Source organism: Diorhabda sublineata, chromosome 5 (genome assembly GCF_026230105.1).
Source record: "Diorhabda sublineata isolate icDioSubl1.1 chromosome 5, icDioSubl1.1, whole genome shotgun sequence".
NCBI lineage: Eukaryota > Metazoa > Arthropoda > Insecta > Coleoptera > Chrysomelidae > Diorhabda > Diorhabda sublineata.
This window is the reverse complement of record NC_079478.1, coordinates 8,257,493-8,284,921: the sequence shown is the minus strand read 5'-3', so window position 1 is coordinate 8,284,921 and position 27,429 is coordinate 8,257,493. Positions and strand designations below refer to the sequence as shown.

The 27,429-nt window shown below is 32.3% G+C and overlaps 1 protein-coding gene across 1 annotated transcript in view; it reads right to left on the bottom strand.

The window, feature by feature from the left end:
* The window catches only part of LOC130443899 (DNA-binding protein D-ETS-3), a 136,470-nt gene that overhangs the window by 6,899 nt on the left and 102,142 nt on the right, over positions 1 to 27,429 (bottom strand). Inside the window, exons 6-8 of the mRNA XM_056778787.1 lie at positions 21,017 to 21,064; positions 13,091 to 13,280; positions 7,044 to 7,255 (exon numbers count right to left, since the gene is read on the bottom strand). Coding sequence (XP_056634765.1) covers positions 7,044 to 7,255; positions 13,091 to 13,280; positions 21,017 to 21,064 — 450 coding nt within the window. The remainder of the gene's footprint in view (positions 1 to 7,043; positions 7,256 to 13,090; positions 13,281 to 21,016; positions 21,065 to 27,429) is intronic.

Sequence of the window (27,429 nt, the reverse complement as noted above, 5' to 3'; positions counted from 1 at the left end):
GTAGATGACAATGAGGAGGAAGCAGATTTATTTGTTAGTTTATAACAGTGACATAATGAATTTTAAAACGATTCCCACTTCAAGTACGACATTATTTAAGAAGGCGGTGTGTTGCTTATCTTAAAATTTCCATCGTCACCTCAATATTAATCTCTTGCAAGTCACTTTTATTTATTAAATTTTATTAGATTGGTTTCGTTTTTTCGAAGCATGCAATGATATTTCTTTAAATAAAGACCGCAATATCCATTTTCTGTTACTATTACTTCGGCTATGTTATTAATATATAGGTTTAAGATAAATATTCACAAGAAGGGTAATTCCAATAGAATAACACGCGGAGTGTAGAGCTGAGCAAATACGAAAGTGTAACGTCTCGTCACACTTTGTCATCTGCAACAACTTAGCATACCATTTAGGCTTTTGTAAATATGGCTCGTGACTGTGATTCAGGGGCATTCCCTAATTGGTATTCAAAATTTGCCTCGTACAGAAACGGATCCGCATAAGAAAATAGTGGAAACCGATTTAAAAAAGGAAGAAAATAACTAATTCATAATATTTGATAAAACTAAATTGATGTGACTAATTTAAAAATAATAAGCACCTGTGAAGAATCAAAAAATGTATTCTTTTTAAATAATTGAAAAGTGATTAAATTATAACTTTGAGTCGGGAAATTATACAAGCGCATAACATCACAAGGCCAAAAAAGTAACTTCACCAAATTGAAATTCATAGTTATTTACGTAAAGTTATCAAAAGAGCGATATCGTTGAACAAGCGCAACCTAACTAATAACCACCCTATTCCCACCCTTCTCTTGATAATGGCTCCAAACGTCGAGAATTTTCAAAATTCCAACGCGGTTTAACTGATGATAAGATAAATTTTTTACATGCAGTATTTTTAAGATGTTGAGGTCCATGACTTAATCCACTTCTATGGAGCGATCTTGTCTACCTATTTCTTACAGGCTCTTCTCCGTTTACGTCACCATCTGGTGATATTTTTCACCCCAACTTTATGTATTATGTCTGCATTACATTTTCTGTTCCTTGAACAGTATTCTGGGATGCTTCAGAGCAATTTCATCTCCTGTTTTCAGCTCTTTTTCCATAGTGTATGTCAATATTTGTCTAGCACATGTTTCTATAGCTTTTTCCACCAAAGCAAGTTTTAATCTCAATGGTTCTTATGAGATGACGACGATTTTTGTGATTGATATCTGCATGTTGCGAAATTGAGCTTTTAAAGAAAATGACCATAACCATTGGCATAACAAAAATTTATATTACATCCATTTATGAATATTCTCTTTTGTTGTTGACATAGTTCATTATTTGACCTACTATTAGATTGAAGAGTTGGTGTCTAACTAGTCTCCTCGTCAGATTCCCGCTCCTGTTTTTCTTGTTTCCGAATTTGACTAATTTTTGATTAGATGCATTATAACATCTATTGCAATTTTTGGTATCTGCTATGTCACGTAGTCTCACACCATTAAGTGCTTTGATGAGGTCTTGAAGCACATGCCAGCTTTCCAAATTTAATGTCACTAGAAAATTTTTAAAATTTTATGGACAAAGCTAGATAATTTTATATTACATAATATCTTATATCAAAAATTGAATTATGCCAGTCTCTAGAGTCTACAGTGATTTGTAGAATTCAGCCGCAGAATAATAAAATCTTTCAAGCAAAAAAGCATTTGTCAAAACTTGTAACTTTTCAAAACTTTTTGCCATTTTTATTTCAGAAGGTAGCTAATTGAATAATTTCTTCGCACTGAAGATAATGGAATTTTTCATCAGATCAGAAGTAGATACAGTAAAGTAAATGTCCAGCTTCTTTCTTCTAGTACGGTAGGTATGCATGGGTTGAGTTGTAGAAGTGTTTGCGAACCAAAAATACAGATTCTAAAATGAAGACAGGAGCGGGGAGAGATAGAATTTTGTGTTCTTTAAAATACAATTCGAAATACTACTCAATAAATATAACGAATAGCTCTTTTCGGTAATTTGAAGATAGAATCGAAAAAGTGCAAACTACAAGACCCCCAGAAAGGCAAACCATACCGAAGATGCGATTCGAATAACGAGTAGTAAGTTGTTAAAGCTGTACTAGAATCGAGCCGTTCAGATATAGATTTAATGGAAAATCAAGCAGAGGTTAATTTTTTTGTCTATATGTACCGACCAGTGAAGGGCACCGTCAATATGTAGACCAAGAAATTTGATCGAATTTGAGTTCTAGAGGTTTTAAAGCTCATTTATAGGATAAATGTTTTCTCAGTGTTTAAACAGACTTTTTGCGTCAGACCAGGACTTAATAGTTTTTAGATCATTGCTCATGGTCGAATGTAGAGCTTGTATATCTCGACCAATTCAAATTTCAATGATGTCATCCGCGAATAAAGTAAATGAATCATTGATCCATAGGTCTGTGAGATCATTTTTGAAAATCACAATATAGCAATATAATTAAATTCTCGAAGCAAAAAAGACTATTGGTCCATGTAGGTTTTTAATTTTCCAGATACCAGGAGTAACAATGTATTGAACGTAATAGATGAGATTACTTTCATGAGGTTCGTTTCCAACCCATCAAAAAACCGTCCTCGGTACGGTTACGATTCTGCGCAATAGAAATTACATGCTCCAACCGAGCAGTTACCATTATACGGGAGATTCTGTTTTATGTTAGGTATTGATTGAGAACCGTTTCTGGAACGCTCTATTCGATACTTGGCTGATAGCAAGTACTCTTATAAAAACCGGACATAGCTGGAGATTGCACAGAAAATATCTGTAAACGCTTCAGGTACCGTTCCAAGTCCGGTACCGACTAGCAAGTTGGAACAAACCTATGAATATCTTATATTTTCGAGTTTCGTAATGTTTAAAAACATTTATTTGTAAAATTGCGTGGATGTAAAAACATGTTTCCATTTTTGTTGGTAACAAGGGTGAATCAAATAAAATTCTAGTGATAAAATAGTCCGTTCCTGTGCAGTTTTCTTTAGAATCACAACGTCGCGCTGACTCTCATGGTAAAGTGCGAGAAGTGAAAAGACAAAGTTTCCATTCTATCGGCGTAGCGACGCATTAAATGGAACACCCCATAAATTTTAGCAAATTGCCTATTCGCGATGACAACGCAAATGAATTGCATTAAAGCACTCATAAATCCAGTGTGCCGTGATGTGTTACTGTTCATCTACAATAAATGATGGGTCGATGGATGAAAACAAAGATATCGATGGGAGCTTCTAATGTAAAGACGAATATCGCAAATGAATTTTAATGTTGATGCTAGACGTACACGACATTTGCACTAAAGACTCGAGCAAAACTCAAATACGTGTGTGCATTGTGGATGTGTTATTAAAAATTATGCCGTTCTCATTGAATTTGCAACGTTTAATATTTCGCTAGGCCACTCCTACCCATATCGAAGATCAAATAAATTTGTAGAACTAAATAATGTAATTTAATCTACAAGGTACATATGTAGAATATTATTTAAAGACAGAAATACCGGATAAAATAGAGTGAATACTAGTAGTATTAATAGTAAGTTCGCCTGTAGACGTCCAGAACTTCAATTTATTAGGTCTCATTTCTATGAAGAAGTTCAAGTCTGTGGAATCAGCTACCAAGGCACGTCTTTCCCGAGCAGTACAACCTAAAGGAGTTCGAGATCAATACTCACAGGCATCTCTACATGGAACGCACTACTCCAATTACTCGACTCTTGTGCTTATTTCTTACATAAAAAAAGTAGTTTCAATGCAGTTCTTACGTTAAATTATAGCGTAAGAAGAACCGCATAAAGTTAACTTATAAGAAAATAATACTAAGAAGTGGTTAAGAAAAGAATTATAAATTAATATAGTTAAAGATTTTGATCCATATCCTATTACGATTATACTTTTTAATAATTTTGGGAAGCAATGATATTCGGACTCCTTGAAGTATGCCGTAGCCGTAGCCGTAGACCATGATTAACAAAAATTTTCATTTAAAATGAGGAACATCACATTGGAAATAATTTTCTAACAAAAATCTTGTCCAAGTAACCCCCATTTCATCGCTGGTATTCCTGAAACGCCCTTAGATTCTAGAGAACTTTTTTATCGTCGTGTACGTTATCCATTTCAAAACAAACTTTTTCGTTTACATGGAGTAAAGTTCATGATTTATTCACGTAGACTGGAGTTTTAAGAAAATCCCTCAAAAAGAAATCAGCTGAAGGTAGGACCATGTATTCGGTCAGGCCATAAAATAACTTCTCTGTGCGAGATCAATTTGTTAGGAACATTTGTTTAACTTAATACATGTTCTATTATTGTAACCTTTGAAATGATGTGACTTTGGTTCGTAGCATTCTCTCATATTATGAAGACTCAACATTGATATCTATCGAGATCCCAAAGAATGTGCTCAATCAGCGAATAAAACGTGAAAACTAAGAAATACAAAGCTGATGTATGAGAGGAGGTACTTTCTCGATGGGCAAAGAAACAGGAAACTGTTTACCTTCAGTCTCTGAGGACGATAACTTGGTTATCGAAACGCGCGTCAGACAGTATAATTGTGAGTGTTGGTGTAGTGGTGGTGTAAACAGTATATTTAGTATAATTGAGCAGTGACAAATGTTTTCTTCCTTAAAGTAATACAAAGCACTGTAACTGTATTCATACATGTTCGTAGACTTCAGGAACATGACATAATAAGTAAGAACAGCGCGTAGGAAGTTCTAAGAAAACTAGGAATATTGGTCAATTGGTCAGAGGTTGAATTGATTAGTGGAAAGAGGAAGAGAAAGAATACTGAGGAAGAGATGGCCTGACTGTATGGAGATTCTAAAATTTGGTGTCATTCAAAAAACAAACAAAATGTCTTTCTGTACATTTTCTTTGTTTATTGGTTGCAGGAAATTTATGATCAAAAATCAAGCATGCGCTGTTTCTAGATTTATCTAATTGTCGAAAGTAGTTGCAAGATGTTGAATCAGGGAAAAGTGAGAGAATTTTTTGAGAAAAATATTCCCATATTATGCATTGGATAACACTTTATTTCTGATAAAACATTTTTATTTTTGTCTGGACTATTTTTATTGTAGAGCTATTCTGTAAAAACAATTCCCTCTACGATTCGCTTTTTATTTCAGTAAATTAAAAGGAAATTACTAATAAAAGGGCGAATAATGAATAATTATGAGTTTGCCGAGGTTTTTTCGGAATGAAATTTCTAGGTCCGTAGTTAACACTAACCCCAACTGGATAATAACACTTGCGTCCCCTTAATGACGTAATGCCTTGATTGTGCATTGTTTCTCCCTACGGAGAGAGTGGATATTACCCGTCATTTAATCGGGCCCTCCCAAATAAGGATATTGTTAACAAACTACCCTGATGTCTGAGCTGACTGCCGCCAAATGCGGATTTCATTGTGTCTTTTTGGCGATAATAATGGATATTTTGTAGTTTCGGTTACTGTTATGTGCGACCACTAGCTTTCTTGGGACATATTTTATTAACTCAAATTATGTACGTATATGGTTTTGTTTCCAAAAAAACGCTTGGTTTCTTTGTTTGTGTAATTAACAGTAATATTTTGGAATACTGTTAAAACAATACAAAAGTTAATTACATTTTGTTCTATGACGTCGGATATATATAGAGGTTGTAAGATAAATTAAAACCATAATTTATAAGATCAATTGGCAAACGGCAAACGTTACGACACTTTTGATTTTCAATTTTTTTATATATATTCTTAACAGGCTTTATTACTTTTACCTGTATGTTTGTACTCGATTTCGTTGACTTTGAGAGATAAGATTTGATTTAAACTTTGCATACTTGTCAAAGACTGGCGGCAATTTAATAATGATATTAAAATATACAATTATTCTTATTAGAATCACCAGGATTCATGAATAACTTTTTGCAATCCTTGCAGACGAGGAAAAACTATAGACCTAGTCAACTACGTAGACACGCAGTTCCAGATTTAGAAAATCGAGATGTAACTATAAACATATCTATACATATTGAAGACAGATTGAACTGAAAAGCAAACAATAAAATACAGTTTAAAAACATTGAGAAACACTATTTTAGATTAAGTTATGGTGAAAAATAATATATAATATAAATAATAAGAAATTATAGTTTACGAAAATTGAAAAAACATAAAATACTCTTTTAGCAATAAGTAATCAGACTAAAAAATGAAAAATAATTGTTTACAAGTGAAAAGTCACCATTATAAAAGCGTGACATGCTTCATAATACGTTTTTAAACTTATCCTGTGTTTCTGGTAGGGATTTCGTTTTTTAAATTGATTCCAATCATAACCTAATGAATCAGTTTATAAAAAAATCAAGGTCTTAAATATCGCTTTCTAAAAAATCGAATTTTTTCAAGTTTTTATTTACTAAAAACAAAAAAGATACCATAATAAACTGTCTTTGGTATCTCTTATCAGTAAAATCAGAGATTTTTTAGTTCAAGTAATTTGATAATAACAATTATTTTCAATAACATATCAGGTTTAGAAAAAGACATTTATTTTTTAAATGTATTCGTAACATTAAGAAGCATTAAAAAATCGAATGTCGATTTTCAAGGGTGAAATATCGATTCACTGAATCGATTCAGTACAACATATCGATTTGAAAAATCGATTAATTTAGATTGAGAAATCGATACTTTGATTAAACGATATCAAATCGCCATCGCTAGTTTTGGAATCCAAAATTTCAATAGCACCATTTTTCGTGTACAAATGGAGAACAAAAAAAGTAAGACCTTATTTGTGAGTAATTTTTATTAATGGAAAAATAATTCTAACGACCAGGAATAGGAATCGAGTCCGGATATATTGATTACGTGCTAGAAGTTTTACCAAGTTTTACCATCAACATATCCTAAAGACACATGCCGCATTTATATTCAAGTTACCTACATAAGAGACTCACCGAGAAACACAAATTTTTAGTTCATTTGTCATGGATAAAAAATTGTACTAACCTGCTGAACTGGGTATCGTAGCGTGCGGACTCATGAAACTGCCCAACTTCGCGCTGTGATGATATGAACTCATAAATAGTTCACTTTGGTATTTATAACTGCTGGGATCACTAGTGGCTGGCTGAGTAGCAGCAGCTAAGCCTTGAAAATCAAATTTGTACGCATACCGCTTACCATGGACTTTGGTCATTATGTTCTTATCATAATAATATCTGAAACAAATATAAATATTTATTGTCCGAAGTATTTATGAATCTGAGTCTGTTAATATTTCCCAGTCGGAAGATGAGCTAAGAAAACAATAAGTTCGGATAGAAATTTTTAAATTGTCTTTCTTGAATTTTCATAGATTCGATTAGTATTTGTTAGAAGAGCTGATTCTGTGATTTATAAATTGTTGAGAAATTTTGTATCTACAAATATAAATATGGAATCGATTTGTTTTACATTGAGTGCATGCATATCATATACTGAACGTGTAAATGTTCTAGGTAAATAAGTGTTCTTTCTCTTTTCAAGATTCAGGGTAAAAGCCTGATGGTCGAACGCTGGCACTATGAACTTGAAATGAAGAGCGGAATGAGCTGGTGCTTTTTTTTGATAACGTTAGCCTCCTTTATCAAATCCTACAGTTTCAGCAATTGCACGATATTCAACCCACGGCCAGATCGTATCAGATTTGTTCAATATTGTCATTAGTTGCTGACGTGAATGAAGTTGCTATAATAGTGGAAATCATTTTGAGCGTCTTCAAGCTACTTAAACCATCCAAAAACATAAAAATCTATTATTATACAGTTTTTCTATGAACTATGAGCTTAAGTTGAAGTTTCAAATGAAATTTCACAACAATCTGTTGTTTTACTGTCCCATTTAACATTTTTTCGGCTAACCAAAAAAACTCTGATGCGAATAAGGGCTACAGTTATACTGATTTGTTAACAGTATCAAAAGGCACTGTACCAAAGCTGACGCGGTATTAGCTATACAGTCACATGTATCAATAACTATCACAGAAATTATTTGTTTTTGATATTAGTGAAGGAAAGTACTAAATAACAATAAAGTACATTTTTTCACGGAAGAAAGCCCCAAATTAATTTGGGAAAGTCTTGTTTCTCAAATTTGTAGTATAACTAACAGTACTCTGGATATTTTTTACTGAAGAAGACTCATACCTCACTGTAACGTCGCATTTTATCTATGAATCTATTCTAACTGCTTAGACTCACACGTTTTTAATAGAAACTAATTCAGAATTGAAGATATTCTACTGATATTAAGTTTTACTATTACTGGTAGTGGTAGGTCAGGGAAATAACTTTTTATATGGGATCATAAGATATAGTTCGACTGTGAGAGCAAGAAATATCTTAATATTTTATATAATTTTGAGGCTAATACCATTAATTTAAAAATTTTACTTGGAAAAATATATTTTTCTGTTTATTTTTTTTGCCAGTCACTAGTGATTGCAAGGGTGTCGCCTGTGTTGATTTTTTGCTCACGAGTTGATGTGTGTAATAAATTTCTTCGTATAAAACAATTCGCATTGCGATACTTTTATATCTACTATTATTGTCTATAACTTTATTTGAACGATTTCGTCGACAAAATAATGGGTAAATTATTTAATATCGCTCCAGGGGACTCAAACACAATCCCGAAAATAATTTTCCATTATCGAAACAATCACGACTCAAAATGACAAAAAAACTGTTCTGTAAATGCATTAGCTGTTATCGGTCGCTAATTGCTACAAATGAACACAGCAATGCGATTACTCCACCCTGAATGAGGTCCATTCCCCGACAAACTAACGATTCCCAGTCGATCAGTTCGACGAACCAACGATATTTCTAATACAAATCGACGATCAAACGTTTGGGTAAATGTAATATGACAAATGCTATTTGCTCCTGCACCCATCTAAAATAGACATTTTTTGTTTCGGTCAAATGTACAAGATTGCAATAGTAATTCATAGAGTGATTGGATCCGTTTTAGCTAGTGAAAATTGTACGGGAAAAATGAAAATTGAGCAGACGTTTATAGAATACGTTATTTTTTTCCTAAAACGCATTTGTCGTATTAACGAAATTTATGAAACTAATCACAAACATCTATATTCAATATGAATATAAAATTTTTAATGATCCGATGGTTGTTTCCACACTTTTTTCGAAACATGTCGAATGTGGCAACCTTAGCCTCCGGATAGCTTACACTAGACGGATGTGGTTCGCAGGAATTTATTTATAGGAAGTTTGTACTTAGGAGCTCTTGCCCAAAAACTTTATGTTCATTTTTCCCTGTACACCAGAAGGTAGACCTACAATGTACTACTGTACTCTATTGTACGAGGATAGCCCCAGAAGTACCTGGTCCAACAAAGAAAATTAAAAAATTTTGGAAAAAATGTTCAATAAGTTCGATACCCATTTTTATAATAAGAATCGTTAAGTTCCTTAAAATAGCCATTAATTGCTGACATGACCTCTCCATTGTTGGAAAATCTTTGACCACCGAGCCATTTATTCAAGATTGGGAAGAAAAAATAATCCAAAGGGCTAAATTTGGCAATAGGATGTATGGTGTAGCAATTCAAACTTTAATTCTTTATTTTAGGCTATTGCAATAACAGAGGTGTGAGTTGTGCCAAATGCGGCCGTTTTTGCTTGATTTCTTTGCTCAAACGTTCTAAAAGTTCGCAAACGAGTCGCCGTTGATAATTTTTCCTTTTCTAACATAGTCGACCTTACATGCAGATAGAACGGTCTGGTTCTCCCTTTTCAGTCAATTATTTCTATTGTTCTTTTGTTTTGGACTTGAAATGATAAACCGACGTTGTTTTATTCATAGTTATTAAGTTCCATTAAACAGTTCTTCCTCAATATTTATGAATGTTTCCTCGTTCTTTCGCTTCAATTTTCAATAGTATTTTCTATCTCCAATGTGATTTCAGCTAATGCGATATTAGGGGAATAATGAAATAATATTATATTATGGTATTATCCAATAAGCGAGTAATAACCATTATTCGCGGATATAATACTATACTTTATCTACAACAAAATATTATCAATTTTTGTCCATTACAACCAAAAATTTTCCTCCTTCCAACTTGTTATTTATGTTATCGTTCATATAACATCTGGCAACTACACTCGATTTCCTCCATTTTTTTTCTCAGATACATCCCACCCATAACAATGATGATCGACGAAATAAATGACCCGTATAAAGTTCTTCATTTGACAAAAATACTATCATCACTTATCAATATTCTTTTAGTTCGGAAAGCTTTTTTTTCCTTGAATGTGCTAACTCAGAGATGTAGAGACATGAATTCTGATGTATTTGCATGCTTTATTGACTATGAAAAAGTTTTTGACTGTGTGTCATACCAAAAAATGATCAGCTTCCTAAAATCAACTGGGATCGACGCACAAGATCTAAAGATCATAACCGGACTAGTGGCACTAGTGGCACCAAACAGCAACAGTCAAAGTCAAAGGGTCCACATCAAAAGAGGCGTGCGACACTTCTGGCAAACCGCAACCTCAGCCTGGAACTACGGACCAAAATACTTCGCTATTATTATACTATATTACATTTTTCCTGTTTTTCGGTACGGATGCGAAAGTTGGACCACAGAGAAGAAAATTGATGCGTTCGAAATGTACGCCTACAGGCGAATGCTGCGGATATATTGGACGGAATATAAGACACACATAGAGGTCTTACAGCAAATGAGTATACATAAAGAAATTCTCACGCTTGATAATAGGAAGGAAGATTGAAGGAAAATGGTCGGTCGGCTGTTAACAAAATTCATAGCTGTATTTGTAGATCAACAAGTGTTATCAAGTTAAATTCTATATAAATATTTGGTGTTAGTAGAGGAATCCTTCACCAAAATTTAATATTAGATATTGTTATCATTATGTTAATTAGCAGGAACAGTAATGTAGCACCTAAATCGAAATAGATACAGTGAAAGAATAGTTTATACTGAAAAAATATTTCTTATATAGTTCATAGCATATGATTTGTTCTGAAAAGGGCATTAGAGTGAATTCGGGGCGCATCCGCCCAAATATAGACTATTGAATAGTTAAATTTAGACGATATTCCTCGATAGTGAGACAGTTTTATTCCTTGAACAGGTAGATTATTTATTATATTCAGGAAATCAGTGAAAACAAACTAAAATCGAGTCAAGAAAATTCTATATTCAATATAGAATAAAATCGTTTAAAATTATACTGTATGTATATAATAAGTGGTCGTGGTCTTTTACATCTAGGTCCTGTTCTTGTGAGAATCTTTATTAATTTAATTATGATATTTCATAATACTTATAAGTCCAATGTAGGGGCGACCATTTGGATTGGTTACTTAAGAGAAGAAGGTGAAGAAAAATCTTCCCAGATTTCTAGATTCCATATTTCAATTTACAGTAATTTCCCTAGTTATTAATAAACGATTAACAATCGAAAAATATAGAAATCAATCGTGTAGATCTTGAAGCCCCTACCCAACAAAATGCGAATGCGATTCTGGACGAAACAGCATTTCTCCATTTGACTTGTTACGGTTTTTTTACATATTTTGAATATTCCTTTGTTTGTCAGTATTCACTTCTATTTTAATTCTAGCATTCGAGTTTTTGGAGAAATTAATTCGTTATTTCAACTCCATTCAAAGAATTCAGTAAAAACTCAGTATGTATTCTAAATCGTCCTCTATCTGTCTACATTCGTAACGAATCAATTCAGAATAGCTTAAAGTTCAAAACATCATTGAAAGCATATAAGAAGAAAGCTGCTGTGCTTTACCAATGAAACGCAAGGAGATAAAAATATTTCACAATAATTGTACGCTCAATATCAATAAAAATTAGATGATTTATTATACAAGTTTTCAAATAAACCAAGCAATTGGATCTTTAACGTGTCTAAGCCCGCTAAAATGCGTTTGTAAGCAGTTTTCGGTATTATGTTAGGGCGATGATAATTTCTTGAGAAGACTTCGACTGACACTTGGCAGGTTTTCTTAAAGAATAAGCTTTCAATATGCCCGTTGATAGTATCGATTATGTGGACGTAGTGTCAACTAAGCCTCTCAAGCTATACTTAGAGCAATATTAATGAGTATCATCTTAACATCCACGAAAAAAATTAAAGAAATAGTTCATCGACATAATAATTTAGTAGTTTGGGAGCATTCTTTATATAAAAATAATAAATACCGCTCCAGCAATTAAAAATAATCTATTATTTTTCACCGTAATCCAACGTAAACTTTAAAGACCCCTTGAGTTATAATTTATTTATTTAACATTGTGGGATAAATATTTAAAAATATTCATTTTTGCGCTTTCCAACCTAGAGAAGTTGCTGCTTATTTGAAAATAGAAGAGGTCAATAATTTCTGGTATATTAGTGGCTGAAGCAAGAGCTGATTTAACTGTGTTAGGTGCCCCGGAGAATGAATGGTATAAAGAAGAATCAATCAATATTTAAACAAAATTCCACTAACAAAGTTGTTACTAATGAAAAAAATCTACTTAATATTTACTCAGTTGCATACATTTTGAAAATATATTGTAAAAAAATAACCAATCGTTGTTTTCCTATATTTTTGCTTTCAAGCAACCAACTAGTGATTTATATATGATAATTTGGTATTATTTATTTCAACAATTCAACTATATATCATTCGAATTTTGAACTGGTCAAATTATAAGATTGTTTAGTACAAGACACCGACGATCAGCATGACCATTTTTTCATCCATCATGTACTATAAGTAAGTCAGTTTGACGGGAAAGAGTTTTCAAGAACTCAAATGAGCACAATGTTTTATATATTTGACTTCTGTTGTAAACAAGATTGTAAATTTTTGATTATTGACAAATACTGACCCCATTATGAATTTTCATCTGCGGAATTGTTATGGCTACAACCCTAATCTAATTGGGGTAAATTCTTGTGATACAATTAAAAATCAAGATTGTTGCAATTTATCAATTCATATATTACCTGAGCGCTCTGGATAATTTATCATAGTTCATATTCGGTTTAGATTTCCTTTCTCCCCATCTTCTTGCAACTTCATCTGGATCTGTTAATTTAAATTCTCCATTGGTTCCCTCCCACGTAATACAAGCTGCATTTGACGAATCGCTCAGTAATTCTAAGAGAAACTGCCACAATTGTATCTGACCCGATCCTGGAAAATGAAACCGTTATTAAAATAGTTTTCTATACATTTTCTGACCACATAAAGTAAATGATAAGATTAAAGACACATACAACGAATAAATGTAAACGTAGGAACCAAATTTATAAAATGAAAATAAACGAAAAAAAGAAGGAGACGGAATTGTATATTTTCTTTCAAAGACAAAAAAAATTTAAACTATTGTAGGTACACATTTATTGAACAAAGTGGCGGAAATAATTTATTATAAATTACTATAATATAGTTTGAGGTCGTAGTTCTTGAAAACATAATTATTTTATGATAAGTGTATGGTGCTATTATAATAAAATTTGAATATTCGTAATCTTTGTTTTACACAAATTTGCATTGAAACATGCTATATATAAAATTCATAATCTTCCCAATTTCTATGTATAGTTCTAGTTCTAGTTATATTTTATTTTGTAGTATAGAATAAAATATTAAACAATGAAAAACAAAAATTTACCAAAACCCAAAATCTAGTTAAGATCAAAAAAGCGCATTTCAATGGTGTGTTTTAATATTTATTTTCATATAATTTTGGTTGACTAGTTTAAGAAACCGTTTCTTGTCACGTACATTTCAATTGAATAAAACGTCAGGTCAATTTTTACTAATTTCCTTAACAAAACAAAATGTCGGAATACATATATATCGTTGATTGTTCGCGTTTTTACAAATAACAAGTCTCCGGTGTGATGGAGACCGTATAATTCAGTAATTATGTTTTTGTCAAACGACATATTAGAATTTCAAATGGCATTTAACTTGTAAATGTGTGCCAGGCGGAAGGAAATGAACGCATGTTGTATGATTTACGAATCAGATTTGGCAACGATTTTTTTCTGTTTTTTTTTACATAAACACCACCTGGCGATCGGGAAATTTAAACACATGTCTCAGAGAACTCTGTATGCTAATGTCAAAATTACATTTTCAGGAATCGTATTCTAATTACAGCTTTTATTGGGACACTATTGGTTTATAGTGATAATTACTAAGCGGGATAAACGTAACATAACCTCTTGACTACTATACACTTAATGTGGCATTAATAATATGTGAGATACAGTAATTACATAGTATGACACATGTCGACAGTGTAGATTTTCCTTTTTAAATGATTGATTTGACAAAGCAGATCTGCATATACAAAATATTTGCTCCTAGTTTCGTGCTGTGAAGATTATTTAAAATATTAATACCATTTTGTACTGTAAGTATTCGATATACACTGAAGTTTGTTGTATGAGATCAATATGCCATGTCTTACGTGTCGTTCACTGTACTTTTTCTACGAATACGTGTTTTTTTTAAATTTCACTAAAATTTTTAATTAATCGTAGTTGAATATTAGGCGAGGTTGAAGGTGGAAGTTGATGGAAAACGTATTGTTTTATTCACGTTCTAGTCGCGTTAGATTCTGAAGCAATTTAACTGTACTTGACTGGTTAATATTTTAATTTTGTTATCCATAGATTTATGATCGATATAGGATTTAGCAAAATATAGGATTTTTAAGCCCCATGGAATTTTAGTGTTGAAAGATCTGCTCCTGTATCAACTAAAGTAGTCGCAGATGGCATTCGGAAAAAGTGGCTTGTATATGATTCCAGATTCGGGAACTACAAACATTTCGCTATATCATTTGCCATTACGCCAAACTCATGTAATTCTACGGGCTATTTGTACAAAAAAATTTTGCGTTCGTGTATGGTCGAAACTTTGCATATTTTTTGTAAATTTGATGAAAATTTCCTGCCATTGAGAAGCTTCTAGAAATTTTGGTATATGTAATAGCTGATATCATTTTTTTTTAAGAAAACTTGGAAGATTTCCCTATCATTGTGATTCGATTATTATCACGATCAATGAACAATTCTATCCTAAATTACTATAAGTGTCTGGAAACTGAGGGTCTTACTCAGTAGAAGCTCCTTCAATTATTATAAATACAATTATTATCGTCTACACTAACATTAATATGTAAAATTCGGCACTTTGATCTGCTTTTGCACAAAGCACTTAGATAACTAACTCAAAAGGCTTCGTCCTCTACAGTCTTCTCCTTAGGTTCGTGTTGTCGAGGAGCTGGATTGACTCGATGTTAACATGTTTCAAGAGCCGCTGTTCGTGATTCCTTGCGAATTTAGAAGAAACCTGCTTTACTGAATTTATCTCAAGGTCCCGATGAAAATCGCTATTTCGAAAGTACCAGGGTGCATCAACAATGCTCTTTAGTACTTTATTTTGAAAATTTTGGATTATTTTGGTGTTGCTTTCGCTGGCACATCCCCATAGTTGAATCCAGTAGGTTCATACCGGTTTTAGGATTTGTTCATATACAAGTAGTTTATTATAAATTGATAGAGTGGATTGTCATTCCAGCAACCAATCCATTTTCTCGTATCTTGTTTCTAGTTCTTGTTGTTTCTTTTTTATGTGAGATTTTCAGCTTAATTCGCAACTAGTATTAGTCCCAGATATTTTGCTGGGGCTAACACTATATTGTCTATTCGTACTAGTACATATTGCTCCTATTTATTTGCAAAATTTACATGTACCGATTCTTTCTTGTCTTCAATTTTTTGGTCCAATAATTAATTTTGTTAATTGATGTCTGTAGGTTGATTGATGCTTCTTCGGTCAAAATAGCGGTGTCGTTAACAAACGTGTGGTTTTTTAATTGATGGATGTCACTGGTGTATAAGAGGTAAAAGACCGGCCCAAGAATACTACCTTGTGGTGCACCCTCGTTGATTTCCTTTAAGTTCGAGTAAGCATCTTCTTGCTTTATTCTGAGGCTCGTTTTTTTATATAGGACTACAGTTTTGCATATTTGTTAGGCAAGAGTTTATTCAGTTTATATTTGAGCGCTTGGATGTCAAACTTTATCCAATGCAGATTTCATTGAAACATATTCCATGTTATCGATTTTCAATTTTTCACAATGGCACTCCCTTGTGTTAATGCAATGAATCTTTTTATATTATTTCATGCAGTAATGTTGTGTCAGCTTTATTTCATTAGCAACATAATCGTTATCGTTATTACTTAAAAACTGGAACGAAGACAATGTTATAGATAATTTCCGATATTCCGAACCAAATTCAGAACAGTTAGTTGGGAAGGTTATGGCTTCTGTATTTTTGGTTGCCCATGGAATATTGAATTTTGAATACAAAAATCGAGAAAAAACGGCCTCATGTCGATGAAAACATCACTGTTTTACCAAGACAATGCACCGATTCACAAGTAGATGGCAACGAATTGCTTCTTCATCCACCGTATAGTCCAGATCTGGCCCCCAGTGACTACAGGGTATTCGTTGATCTCAAAAAAATGCTCACCGGTAAGAAATTTAGCTGAAATGAAGAAGTAATTGCTGAAACTCATGTCTGTTTTGAGGCAAAAGTCAAATCCTTCTACAAACACGGCAGCGAGAAGCTAGAGAAGCGTTGAAGTGATTGTATTGCCCTTGAAGAAGATTACATTGAAAAATAAAATCGATTTTTGTCAAAAAATCTGTGGGTTTATTGAAAGAGCATGCAAACAAAAATAAAATTGAGAAGAATTAGTCGTAATTAAAAAGAAAGTTGACTACTAGCTATAACACAATTTTCATGTGCAATTCTTTCTGAAAAGTTCTGAAAATATCTACTTTCTGTATGTATGAAAGGTTTCAGATAATTATGTAAATTTGAAACATGAAAGATTATTATCTGGAATCTATTGCCTTGATTTCATTTTCACGTAGATAAAATAGACTTTCCCACCGAATGAAATTACCTAACCGTAACAGAATATAAAATAACACCCACCGCATAGGTCAGAAATGAATCGCATGGTGAAACAATATCAAATCAAACAAAAGAACGTCAGGTAATTATATTCTTGAGCCGATCACGTGCACGGCCATGTGTCAATAGATGTAGTAACGGTTCAAGTTACGTTTAAATTGACGGTGGACTACTGGTTATATTAGGGGTGGAAATTTGTATACTATAGGCGGAGGTATCTAAAAATATTTAACGGGATAAAAAAGTAGAAGAACAATTTTTAATTACGAATTAGAACTATTTTTTATGCAAATATATTCTTGATTAATGTGACTTTAATGTTACCTCAGTATATTTGATTTGTTTTAAGGCTTTTCATCTGAATTGTTCATAATTATCTCAAATATTGTTCTACAAAAAATTAATGACATCGTTTGCTACAATTTGATCTCGAGCTTCCCTTCACAAATTATGAGGTCATTGAAACACTTTTCCAAAGTGTAGTTTTGTCTATTGTGTCAGTCACTTCATTATTTTAACTCCTTTTGAGTGTCCTTCATTTTATCAATTGCTTCAGATTCATCTTCTTTTTATATTTTATTTTACATCGTATTTATATTCTGGCTCAATCAGTGCGTACACGTTTAAAAAAGTATTTTTTTGTTCTATTCCTTCACTAACTTTATAATTTTTTGTTTCGGTTTCTAGTTTTGATTTGTTACTTCCGCGTCGTTTAATGGTACTTTCAGCTTATATATTCTTGAATATTGGTCATTTTTCTTTTATTCTTATTTATTTGCGGTATTCTTAGTCAATTGTTCATCTATTTGAAAGCTTCTTGTTACTTAATTCATCATTTGCATCACTTGTTAATATCCATTTCATTAATTGATAAATGAGTTTCTAATTCTGGAATAATTCAAGTGAAACTTAACATTTAATAATAGCTATTAATTCCAATTGGGTATATAAGGAAGAATTGACAATCAATGATCAATTTTATATGACTGATCATAAAATGATGAACACCTTGGATATTTTAACTGATTTTTTTATGAATAAATCGATATAATGATATAAACTACTAAAGATACTATGAAGAATCAATCAGCAAATCACCTACAAGTTTGAAATTAGATGTTGATGACTAAATCATTGAACATTTAACGGATTTCAAATATCTGGAAGTAGTAGTGTCAAGTTATGAAATATTGGATATATCTTGGTAAATCAATTTTGAAAAACACTCATTCAAATAGAATTTATAACGCCTATAATGGCGTACAACGCTAAGCTTAGGCGGGACTCACGAAAGACGAGAAGACCACGGGATTGTTAAGGAGACCTAACCACTGGGAAGACATTGATGAACAATCAGTATTGAACAAAAATATCCAATGAAAGAAGCACATTAAACGAATGGTTTTTACGTGAAATGTGAAAGTTTCTTATGATAAATAACTGGCAGGTAACTTTATCTAATTTTAAGAACAAGGAATAAGATCCTCACATACAGTCAGATCGACTTTCCTATGACACTTTCGTTAATCTTCTTATTTAAATCACTTTATATGGTAATATATATGTGGTGAAATGTTAAAACAGACACAATCACGATAAACTCAATTTTTGTGGTATTAATGGGACGTTATATGAAATTTTAGCCCAAAAAACCTTCAATATCATTTCCATAATTGTATTTTAAGTTTTGGAATATTAAAAATTACATGGAGAATGATACGAATATAAACTTGATACCAATAATGACAATAATTATATATAATTTCTTTTTAGTAGATAATTATGGATTCCACTGTTTCTACAAAAAAAATCATTACATATTAATAGGTTTAGATGAATTTAAGTAATGGGTCAATTCTTTACTGGAGAATCCATTTGCTATTGAGCGTGTTGAATTTATTAATACCTTTTTTAACTCCGTCATTGGTATTTTCCCCTTGGGAAACAATAGCCAAATGGATTTCGCAGGCTATCATTAAAAATGCATTAAGTTCGGTGTTTAACTTCACTTTACCTATAAATCTGGCAACCACACCCGTATTTGACCCGTGGTGTCAGTTAGAATTATAATTTTATTTGGTTAGCTAATCATTGAATTGAAGGGTGATAATGAGAGTTTATATTGAAAACGAACAATAAAAATAGTGTTTATACATATATATGTCAACTTATTGGTTCAATTACTTTTTGTTTTGTAACATGTCCGTCAATAACGTTTCTTCGAACTTCTTTTTCTTCTCATACCGTAAACTCATTGAAGGTTGGCGACCACGTTTTTAAATGCATCTGTGTCTCTCACAACATGAAACAATGCTTCGACGCCAAGATTTGTCCATTTTCTTATGTTAAGGAGCCAGGATTTCTTCTTCCTGCCGATGCCTTTCTTTCCCTCTACTCTGCTCAGCATTATGTTCTGTAGCAGTAGGTATTTATCATTACATAAGATGTGTCCTATGCAAGATGTTTTTCTTATCTTAATAATTGTTTATTAACAGCAATCTTTTGCGACCAATGCGTCTTAACACTTCGTCGTTGGTGATTCTGTTAGTCCAGACTATCTTCAGAATGCGTCTATAGAGCCAAATCTCCTTTCCAGGTCCAGGTTTTCACTCTGTACAGAAGTACTGATTACACATAACATTCAATGAATCCTATTTCTTAGAACCCATATTAATTTCGTTTAACAATGACCATCATCAACTTTTTTAATGGCACAATTATTTCTCTCTATACGTTTATCATCTGCTGGATAGAAATATTTTTATATCAGATGATTTCCAATTGCTAATGATTTGTTTTGCATTTCAAAATAACCTATTTTGTCCAGAAAATAAATGTTTCTGATTAAACAGTATATTTTAGTCTCCCAAGATAGTTTTGTCGTTCGATAAAATAATACGAATCCATAGTTTTGAAAAGATTTTTTTTTCAGTGTGCTATCTTTGAATGTCAACGTAATTGTTCTAGTTGTGTTCTAATTTATGAATTCCGACCCTAAAGTGAGAATGAAATCGTTTTAAGAGATGTGAGAACAAGCAAAAGTCAAAGAGGTGAATCTAATCCACCGATTTTCGCGATGGCTTATCAAGCTGTGTCAAAGGGTATGTTTATTAAAAATTCTTGGGTTAACCCAATTTTTTTTGGCAAATTTCAATATCCAGTTCTTTCAAAGTGTGGGGAAAAACCTGAGGCTAACATATTCTCTTCTGATTTCTGGTTTCTAGCTTGCTTTTGAACTGAAGTAGCGGATCGCATAACTCCTTACCCTCTTCATTTGATTCAAGATAACGGTGGTAGACCCAATTCTTGTCTAGAATTTTGAAACGACGCACAAAATCTTTTTTATCCTTTCTAAAACGCTTCAAATATAGTTGAACATACGAGTGTGTTCGCGAATGTATTTTGTACAGATGTGTCTGGAACCCTTTGGCTTTTGATAGATGTTTCAAATGAAACGGGCACATGAAGGGAAGGAAACTACAAAGCCTAATAAGAAAACTAACAGATGCAAAGAAATATAAGAAAAGAAGAATAGGAAGAAAGAAGGGAAAATAATATGACATATAAATGAAGAAGCATAGACCCAGAATGGGTGGAGAAAGGAATAAGAATTCTTGACAAAGAAACAAACACTGTTGCAAAGAAGAGTGTGATAATGCTTTTATTATGATATAGTTTTCTTGTTGATAATAATAAAATAATTGAGATATCTCCAACGCGTGTGAGTAACTTAATCTATCAATTATGAACAACTACTATAGAAATTTTGTTTACTTGCCTTGAAGATGGTACCGATTAAGCTCTATGATCTTTTAAGAGATCTCCAACATTTTCCCAATTAATATTACAACGTTATATATTTTCATAGGAAAGTGATGATAAATATGAATGCTGTTATAATATAACCTAGAAAAATCTTACCTGAACTAGCTAAACGACTACTTGTGGGTCCAAACATTTGATATGGATCTGAAACAAAGGTTAATTTGTTAATTGTTGAATTGCGTTTGCCACTTCCATTTTCTTAAGCCATAAAAAATGAATTTAATAATAGTTTGTCTCATTAGAGACAGGAATGGAAAGAATTAGGGATAAATTATAGAGGTAGAGCAAAAGTTTTTACCTCAACAAATATATATATAATATAATTTTTTTTGTAATTTATAATAATAATGTACTCTATAGTATATAAAAAATAGAATAAGTTTATACAAAAAATTGATATCACATCAGAAACATGATGAAAATGTTGTCAACCTCTGAAAAGTAATTCTTCCATCAAACTCGTATGTATAATAAATAAAATATAATTAAGTCTTGCATTTTCTTGCATACCTTTTGTATTGGTTACAAGATGAATATAATTTTTTGCTTGTCAGTTAGTTTTTAAAAATATTATGTAAGTTTGTATTTCTTTTCGGAAATTATATAACCAATAAGATATAAGTACTGTCCGAATGTAGACATTGATATAAGAAAGACGTAAAGCTCGATTCACTTTATTCTAGTCGTCTTGTCCAATAATCTGGATCAACTCGCTGGATTTGTCCACATTGTTTCAGTCATTCAAAAGCTGTAAGATCGGTAGGGACAATGCTTTGAGGAAAGAAGGCTAGAAATTATATGTATTGGAAGAAGAACTAAAAATCGAATTTGATGAGACACATATGAATAGACATATTCTCAGTACAAATAAACAAATTGAAGAGTCTGGTTTGCAGTTAATTTCATTGTTAGTAATTCCACAAAAAATGAACTGTGTGTTCACTGTTCTATGTTTAATCAAGCACTTGATTGGCCGTTCACAACATTCCACTGGCGCTCGAATAAAAGAGCTGGAATCAAAAATAGACCGTCACCTGGACAGGACTGATCACTGGAATAGTACATTTCGGTGCAGGTTCATATCCTTAACAGTAAACTTGCATCTATTAATAGTTATAAGTTTATAAGGGACTTTCCATTAATAGATGTCTCTTAATTTTAACAACCGTGGTCAAATTAATAAATACACCGTACCCCATATTTAATAGCTGGTAACATTGTTCTTTTCTATAGAACAACTGGCTGATGATTGTCTTTTAAGACCCAGAGGGCATATAAGGGTGCTAAGGGTAAATTCCCCAGTGCCTAATAAGTCGACGATCAAAGCCATATTCGATAATTACCTGATTACGGCCCTATAGTGATTCAATGATCGCCGCATTACCCCAAACATACTCCCTTGTGTTTGTTTCTTGTGCGTCATTTTTGGATGAGGGAGGACAATTGAATTGTCTTACTGAAGCCCATAAACTCTGATTTATATTTTTTGATTGTTTCCGTTTGAATGTCAGAAGATTTCTTAAATATTTTATGTTCAATTTACTTCGGGTTATTTAACGTCTACTTATTTAAACTGACTTGAAAATTATTAAGTGATGAATTGACTTTTACAAATATTCCGAAAGTCATTATCTTTAAAATTGAGAAATAACTTTCTAGTTTCTAAGAACCACTCTTTGCTTAAAATGCTCCGAAAAACGGAAAAATGACGTAATTCTTGGTATCACTGGTATTTACAATATATTTAAATAATAGATGCTGATGATAACATGGTTGAAAAATTATATTGTGAAGATATAGGGATAAATACGCGAAGGAAAGTTGGTAATGAGAACTATCACTTTGTAATAATTAGCTGAAAAATTCGTTATTGAGCAAAGTTATAAATCAATATGGTGGATACCAACGTACAAAATAGGTGTATTTTGTGAACAAATAATTGAAGAATGTAATATCATGAAATTTGAGTATTTTACAGTTCATTCCACCGCTACGCTTAACACGATGGCTCTTTTCGTTCTCCCCTTGCTTTTCTGTTTTGGAAAATATTTTGGGTGATACCGAGACCACATACGTTAGGGCAACCAGAAAATATCGTTTCTGGTCTAGTTAAATTTTTTCAATACAGTTTTTATAAAAAATATTTACAAAGAAAACGATATATCTTATAAAATATAAAAACTAGTCACCAACTTTGAAATATTCAGTTGTAAATTCTGAATATATCTGTGGAGAACACGCCAAATCATGTCGGGGTCACCAGTTATGGGTGCTAGTCTTAGGGTCGAGGAATGGGAAGAAGTAGCACCATAATCAAAGTTCGACAACTACTTAAACGTACTATATATAAATATACCAATCAACAAAATAAACCGAAACACAGCGTGTTTCTGAATTCAAGCGACAAAATTCAGGCGATTGCTTGTATGAAATTAAGATGTGTCTTTTCTATAACAAAATTTCTTCAGCCCAAATCTTTCAGAGATATAATCCTTGAAAGATGGTGACTAAAATTGAGTTTTTATTTTTTTTCTCTGAAATTTAATTACTTATAACAATTAAATTTCAATAATTGAGCCGGATGAGGCAATTGGTAACGAGACATGAACAAAATTGAAGAAGACTAAATTTTTTAGGAATTGACGAGACCAATACGAGATTTTTGTACTCTAATCTCCTTCAAAGCTCTATTGCTCCATAATTTACTGTAAACATTAAATTCTTACACTTATCACTATGTTCTTTTACTTTTTAACTATTCTCCTACCGTTTTTCTATAGTTTCAACTTTATCAAACTTTACATTTATGTACATACTACTAATTTAGCTCTATTGTAGATTTTTTGGAATTATTAGAAGTTTCTGGTCTAAAACAATCGAAAAGATTTCTTTCCTATTCCACCAATTAGTCTGAAAAAGCCTTCTCATTGAAAAAAAATGAGCTAAGAAGAGTTACTGGTATGATTACTGAACACTGTCTGGTAAAATACTATTTGAAGAACATCGGAGAAACTTTTATCGCTTCTGTAAGAAGTCAAAGGAAAGCGCCGAACACCTCCTTTGTGAGGGCGAAGTAATACCACGGTACTTGAATTCAAGCTTTTTAAAGATCTAGAATAATCTAGAATAATAGATCTAGAGGTCAAAGTGCGTTTACACAGTTCCTTATCCCAAATAGAATTCTACAAACTTCTAGAACAAAAAACTACAAATGAATAAATAGAAGGATCCACACGATTTCGACGAATTTTAAAATTGCATTATAGCTGGACAGGGCCGGCATAAGAATCCATTTTGCGAACTTGTTCATAACATTAGTATTTAATCAGATCAGTGGCAAAATTCTTGCGTGCGAGAAAATTTGAATCAAAGGAGAGTTGAAATTGCAGTGTCACTTTTTTGCTTCTCAGTAGAAAGAATGGCTTTACTAAAGTCTAAAAGAGATACTGGTCGGGTTAAAACTATAGAATATCATAGTCTATACTTCTTATATCAAGTCTTTCTCTTTGCATTATTATTTAATAAACAGTGGATAGCGAAATTATTTAGATATAAGTTATCATCAGACTATTTTGAGTCTTTTGCAGAAATATGTTATCTGCAAGAGAGTAATCTCCATAATTTTTCGTACCATCTATTATTTAAATTAAAGGGGGCTTATTTTGATGGAAGTTTACGAAACATATTAAATTAATTAAAATAACCTTTGGTAATATACAGAAGTAAATTTACCTAACCTATTGAAAGAGTTCCAGTTCCAGTTCCAATATACAATCAAAATTGTATATTTGGAAAGTTTTAATACAGTACTGGACGAATCATATGATCAGCATGCATAAATTTTATATTATATTAAGATAATAGAAATGATGTAGCTGTGAGAATAGTCCAATTCGGTTTGATACATTTTCAGATGCTTAAGTTGTTTTTAAAAACCAAAAAGTCTGTTTTTAAAGATAGACTAATCGTCCTGTCATTTATTTTAATAATTTCCGAATTACTTTAGTAAGCCGGAGCATGTTTTAACTTATTTTAAATAATACGGTGCTGAATCTTACCATTTTTACATTTTATTTAAACGTTTAAAGTTCAAAATATTACTTGTCCTTTCATATTATTACTACCTATTCACATTCAAATACATAAATGTGTCGCCGGAAATTGTTGCCATTGGTAGAAAATTTTATTTTATTGAAGTACATAATGTTCTTAATGTGCATATATTTGCGTGTACAGATTCGAGATAATCCAAATATAAAAATTGTGAATAGTTTCATAATATCAAAAGGATATAAAATGGGCAATATTCCTTCTTGGTAACACGAATTCGGTGCCAGAAGTTCAAGTTTTATTACTCGAAGTTAGGGTTATGTTTGCCAGTTAAAATTCTCCGAACGACATTTACTTCGCATGCAACTTTTGATTGTAGTTGGAAGACGGTGAGGAAAAGATAATATAGTTCTATGAAATTTTTCAATAGCAGTTATAGTTTGGATTTACTGTAAAATTTTATTTCTATGTTAAATTATTTAACAAAAATATTATGGGGCAAATATTCTTTCAAAAATATAGGTACTTATTAGAAGTAATTGAATAAACAATGAACCGAAACATAAGTTTTTCTGTCTGTCCGAAATCTCTTGAGAAAAATCCATTGTTCCGTTTATATTTGCAAAAGTGAAACATTTGATTGATGAAAATAGTGAAATATTCGAGGTCTGGCTATTAAATAACGAGACTGGTTATGAAAAGGGGTTTTATTATAAAAATTATTCTACATTCGAATACTCTCTTTCAATATATTCCCCTCCCCTCACCACACACCTTTCCATACGTTTTCCATTGATCGAAGTAGTGTTGGAAGTCCTCTTTGGTAAATGCCTTCAGGAGCTCTGCCGTTTTTTGCTTTACTGCTTCCATCGAATCAAATCGGGTTCCTTCCAAAGCAGATTTTATTTTAGCACGTTGCCAAATATGGTGAGTACAGCGGGTGTTCGAGCACTGGAGTGCGCTTACTGGCCAAAACTGCTTCACAGATTGCGCGTTATGGATAGGTGCGTTGGCCTGCTGCAAAATCCACGAGTTATTCTACCACAACTCGGGCCGTTTTTTACCGTGAAACAAGGCCCTTATTGTACATTTAATTATAACGAAATAAAGATTGAAGACATAAATATGAATGGTGCATTAATTTCATCCAGTAGTTTAAATAAGAGGGGTGTGAGAAACGTAATCAGACTATAAACTTCGATCAGGCAATGTTATGTTTACCGGTTCACTTACTCAGTCCGAGTTTCAACTTCGCATTGAATATTAATATCTCAGAGTGTCATCAGTGTTTTTGTTGTTGTTATGAAAATGAAACATCGAAATTTGTGTTAAGCTTGATGAATTCAACAGTATGAGCAAACCTGCTTGGTAAAGACACAAGTTCGTCGCACGCAAATATCATTATTGGAAGGCAAAGAAGACATTGATCAGCTTCCAAATAATACACACATTTTTGTGGAAGAAGACATTGAAGATCCGCTTCCAAATAATACACACATTTTTGCAATTTAACCTTCAATTAACACAAATCTTTTATTGATCCACCCTCAAAGCGTGTACTTTCTATTGCGCTACTCATGATATTTCAATGATTTTTCTTATAATATGAGAGAATAAAAGCCAGTAAATGCAGTGTTTCAATAACTTTAATTTTAATAAGAGACTAAAAAACAAGTACAACTATAGTCTTAATCTCACACTACTCACAAGCGTGTTTTTTTTGAAAATTCTACCATATTCTGATAAGACTTCTCTATCGTTTATATAAGGTTCTGAAAGGCATTGAAATAACATTGTCACATTTCATTGTGTGATTTCCTTTAACGACGAATATAATGTTCTAATTTCCACGTACTCTCTGCTGGTGTTGCCCACCAATGCAACATTTAATATCTTGTACTTTGCTGGATTTTCACAAAAAAAGAAACTATTCTCCAACTTTTATACAAAATTTTTTATTTAATTGTGACTTTATTTCATTAAATATGGTATTTTCTCTAAAAATGTTCTCGGCGCTTCTGTAAAATATTAGCCCTTCTTCGAGGGTGACGTATTTTCAAGCGGCGCTGTCATGCGGTGGCGCCTTCTAGCTACTCGTGCGGATCATTCCCACTTCATCAAAAATATCTGTTCATGTAATCTCTACTTCACCAAGTCTTTCTTTTCAACCTTAAACGAGGGGAATCCGCTTGCTACGATGGATACGTTATCGTGAATAAATGACATGATTTTTATATTGTGATATTTGCAATATGTTTGGTACAGTTTTACAAAACATCGGAAAATAACTTTAAAATAGCATATAAAAATTTGACGTTTGGACTTATTTCAGTCTTTTCAAAATATGACTCGACACTAGACTGATTAGAAGTGTCAGTATAAAGTTTTATGTCAAAAAAGTAAATCAGAGTTACGCGATAATTTAAAAAAAAAGGTGTCCACCGAAATTGTGGAAATTG